Genomic DNA, 3,491 nt, shown 5'->3' with positions numbered 1-3,491 from the left:
CTTCCATATACAAAGCTTTAGGGATTGTGTCTCCAGGGATTCTGATGATCTGAAAAAGATGCACTCCCTATAAATAGCTCAGATGACAATAGAATGTCAATTCCTACCTGAAAGTGTTGCCATTTGTTTCTGAACACTGCTGAGAACATGCTGCAAAAATTCTGTGCTGTCTCCTTTTACATTTCTGTCCCTCTCTCCCCACCAGAGGAGGTCACCTAGATATTCCTTCAATATCGGTTCCTAAAGAGTTTTCATTTCTTTCACAGGACAGATTGTGAAGCACAACAGTGGGTTCAAGTTGTCTACCTTGAAGCAGTCGTGGAATGTGAATATGTAAGTACTGCTGCATCCCTATGAATAAATGTAAGAGCCTTGAGCTGTGGTCCTCACCCAGCTAAAATTCTTTTGGGGACTTTTCCTTGGTAAGGGATACAGCATCAGGTCTTGAGTGAAGTAGAGTGGGGCAGTGGGGTGGAGGGGGTAGGGGTAATCACTTAAGAAGACCAGAATGAAGGTGACATATTTAGGCTTGGGGGAATTCAATTTTTATTTTTATATAACTGTGATGAGAAATACAGATGTTTATTTTTAAGCATTCCCTCCCCCTACCTCCTCCCCGTTTTTACTGATTTAAATTTTCACAGTTGTGGGAAGTTAGGGTGGGTCAGACAATAATCACTGAATAGCAGCAGAAGCTGAGAATGACAGGGTGGATCACAGAAACCCCCTTTGGGACTGCCACCTGAAGTGCTTTGACTACCTCTGAGCCCATTTTCCCTGCCAGCTTAGGACTTTAGTGCCCTGCCTGGTTTGAGCTAGACATGGTTGCCTGTCCCAAACTCACCCCCAGGTCTGAACCACGTCCCCTAAAAGCTCCAGACTTCACTGAAAACAGTTTAAGAAGTGTTCCTCTCTCCAACACTCAGGTGCCCAGCTCCCAGAGGGGTCCAAACCCTAAATAAATCCATTTTACCCTGTATAGAGCTTATAATGGGTAAACTCATAAATTGCTCGCCCTCTATAACACTGATAGAGAGAGATGCACAGCTGTTTGCCCCCGCAGATATTAATGCATACTCTGGGTTAATTAATAAGTAAAATGTGATTGTACTAAATACAAAAATTAGGATTTAAGTGGTTCCAAGTAATAACAGACAAAACAAAGTGAATTGCCAAGCAAAATAAAATAAAACACGCAAGTCTACACCTAATACAGTAAGACAATGATTACAGATGAACTCTCACCCTCAGAGATGTTCCAGTAAGCTTATTTTACAAACTAGCCTCCTCCTAGTCTGGATCCAGCAATCACTCACACCCCCATGGTTACTGTTCTTTGTTCCAGTTTCTTTCAGGTATCCTTTGGGGGTGGAGAGGCTATCTCTTAAGCCGGCTGAAGACAAAATGGAGGAGTCTCCAGGGGTTTAAATAGACTTTCTGTTGTGGGTGGCAACCCCTCCTGTCTTCTATGCAAAATCCAGCTCCAAGATGGAGTTTTGGAGTCACATGGGCAAGTCACATGTCCATGCACGACTCAATTTTTACAGGCAGCAGCCATTGCCCCCATACTATCTTGAATATCTCCAAGAAGACTTCTTATGTGGATTGGAGTCCTCCAAGATCCATTGTCAGTTAAGTGTTTCTTAATTTGCACATTCCTTTCTCAAGAAGCTGACTAAATGCTTTACTAAGGCTACTTAAACTCAAACAAGTACACAGCCAACATTCATAACTTCAAATACAAAAATTACACATGCATACAAATAGGATGAATATATTCAGTAGATCATAACCTTTACAGAGATATGTTACATTACATATGTGGCATAAAACATAATCCAGTTATGTCATATTTACTTTCATAAGTATATTTCCATAAAGCATTATTGGGGTGCAGCGTCACACTGAGATTCAAAAAGTTAAAGCTTTATAGTCATTAAAACACAAATTGTCAACATCACATGTCAAAATGTATGAAGTAAATATCTTTAAATCAAAATCTGCTAAGTTCTCAAGCAGCATTTTATTTTTTGACTTTTCCTGTCTGTAAATTTTTATTATTATAGATGGAAATATTTTTGTTGGTTTGTATTCATGCAGTAAAATTGATGTTTACCTAAAAATTCTAATCCTTCCCAGCCTAACTACATTGGAGTAGTTCTCAAACTGTGCTCTATGGAGACTTTCATTTCGGTCCATACAATGAAATCTTGTAATAAATAAGTTGTGTTTGGAAGGCCTGATCTTATGCATAGGCTTGGTAGAATTAGATTATAACCCACTAGATTCTCCTCCCCTCACAGAACTGGTGATGGAACCCAGGAATCCTGATTCCCAGCCCCCCCAGCTCTAACCTTCCAGACTCCACTCCCCTCCCAGAGCTGGGAAGAGAACTAGGAATCCTGGATCCCACTCACCCCCACCCAACTCAACCCTATTCCCTTCCCAGACCTGGAACAATATTAACAACTCTACCACATTTACACCGGCCACTCTTTTCATTTCTCCTGCAGGTGACTTAGTCAGTGTAAGATGGAATGGGCAAACCAGTCCATTGTGACTGAATTCATCACCGCTGGGTTCCCCAGCCTGAAGAAGATCAGGGTCCCGGTTTTCTTGCTGGTCTTGCTCATGTACACTGTGACCATGTTGGGAAACATGGTCATTATCTTTCTCACCAGGACTGATCCCAGCCTCTGCACCCCTATGTACTACTTCCTGGGCAACTTCTCCTTCCTGGAGATCTGGTACACCTCGGTCACAGTGCCCAGGATGCTGGCTGACCTGTTGGTGGAAAGGAAGGTGATTTCCTTCAACAGCTGCATCTCCCAGCTTTATTTCTTCCTCGCCCTGGGTGCCGCTGAGTGTCTCCTCTTGGCAGTCATGGCTTATGACCGCTACTTGGCTATATGCTGCCCCTTGAGGTACACAGCTCTCATGAGTGGCACGGTGTGCATCCAGCTCACCACCTGGACCTGGATCACCAGCTTCCTCCTGCCCTTGGTGCCAGTGATCCTCATCTCCCAGCTCCGTTTCTGCGGCCCCAACGTGGTGGATCACTTCTTCTGCGACATCTTGCCTGTGCTAAGGCTGGCCTGTGCCAACACCCGCCTTAATGAGATGCTCAGCTTCTTCCTCTGCTCCTCAGTCATCCTGGGATCCTTCGTGTTGACCATGGCCTCCTATGGGAGCATTATCACCACCATCCTCGGCATCCCCTCAGCCGCTGGGCGCAAGAAAGCTTTCTCAACCTGCGCCTCGCATCTGACAGTGGTGGCAGTCTTCTATGGCACAGTGACCTTCATGTATGCCCGGCCCACAAGGAAATTCTCCTTCCAGCTGGACAAGGTGGTTGCAGTCTTCTACTGCGTGGTCACCCCACTTCTCAATCCCATCATATACAGCCTCAGGAACCAGGAGGTGAAGGAGGCCCTAAGAAAAGCCCTGTGTGGCAAAGGAAGAGCCTTAAAATGACAGTGACAGGGACAGAA

General features: G+C 44.6%; 1 protein-coding gene across 2 annotated transcripts; it reads left to right on the top strand.

The window, feature by feature from the left end:
• Positions 1 to 266: 266 nt before the first annotated feature.
• On the top strand, positions 267 to 3,491 carry LOC127031202 (olfactory receptor 6N1-like). Of its 2 annotated transcripts, none has more exons than XM_050917968.1 (2): positions 267 to 333; positions 2,514 to 3,491. In XM_050917968.1, exon 2 carries the CDS (start codon positions 2,533 to 2,535, stop codon positions 3,472 to 3,474), a length of 942 nt encoding a protein of 313 aa, XP_050773925.1. In that variant the 5' UTR covers positions 267 to 333; positions 2,514 to 2,532; the 3' UTR covers positions 3,475 to 3,491. The 2 variants fall into 2 exon arrangements, with proteins under 2 accessions (XP_050773925.1, XP_050773926.1); XM_050917969.1 differs by lacking the exon at positions 267 to 333 and adding an exon at positions 1,573 to 1,627.

This window comes from Gopherus flavomarginatus, chromosome 11, assembly GCF_025201925.1.
Source record: "Gopherus flavomarginatus isolate rGopFla2 chromosome 11, rGopFla2.mat.asm, whole genome shotgun sequence".
Taxonomy (NCBI): Eukaryota; Metazoa; Chordata; order Testudines; family Testudinidae; genus Gopherus; species Gopherus flavomarginatus.
This window is presented reverse-complemented; position numbering and strand designations above follow the sequence as displayed.

Coding starts and splice junctions, on each gene's coding strand:
- LOC127031202 (XM_050917968.1), top strand. CDS start 2,533: ATGGAATGGGCAAACCAGTCCATTGTGACTGAATTCATCACCGCTGGG.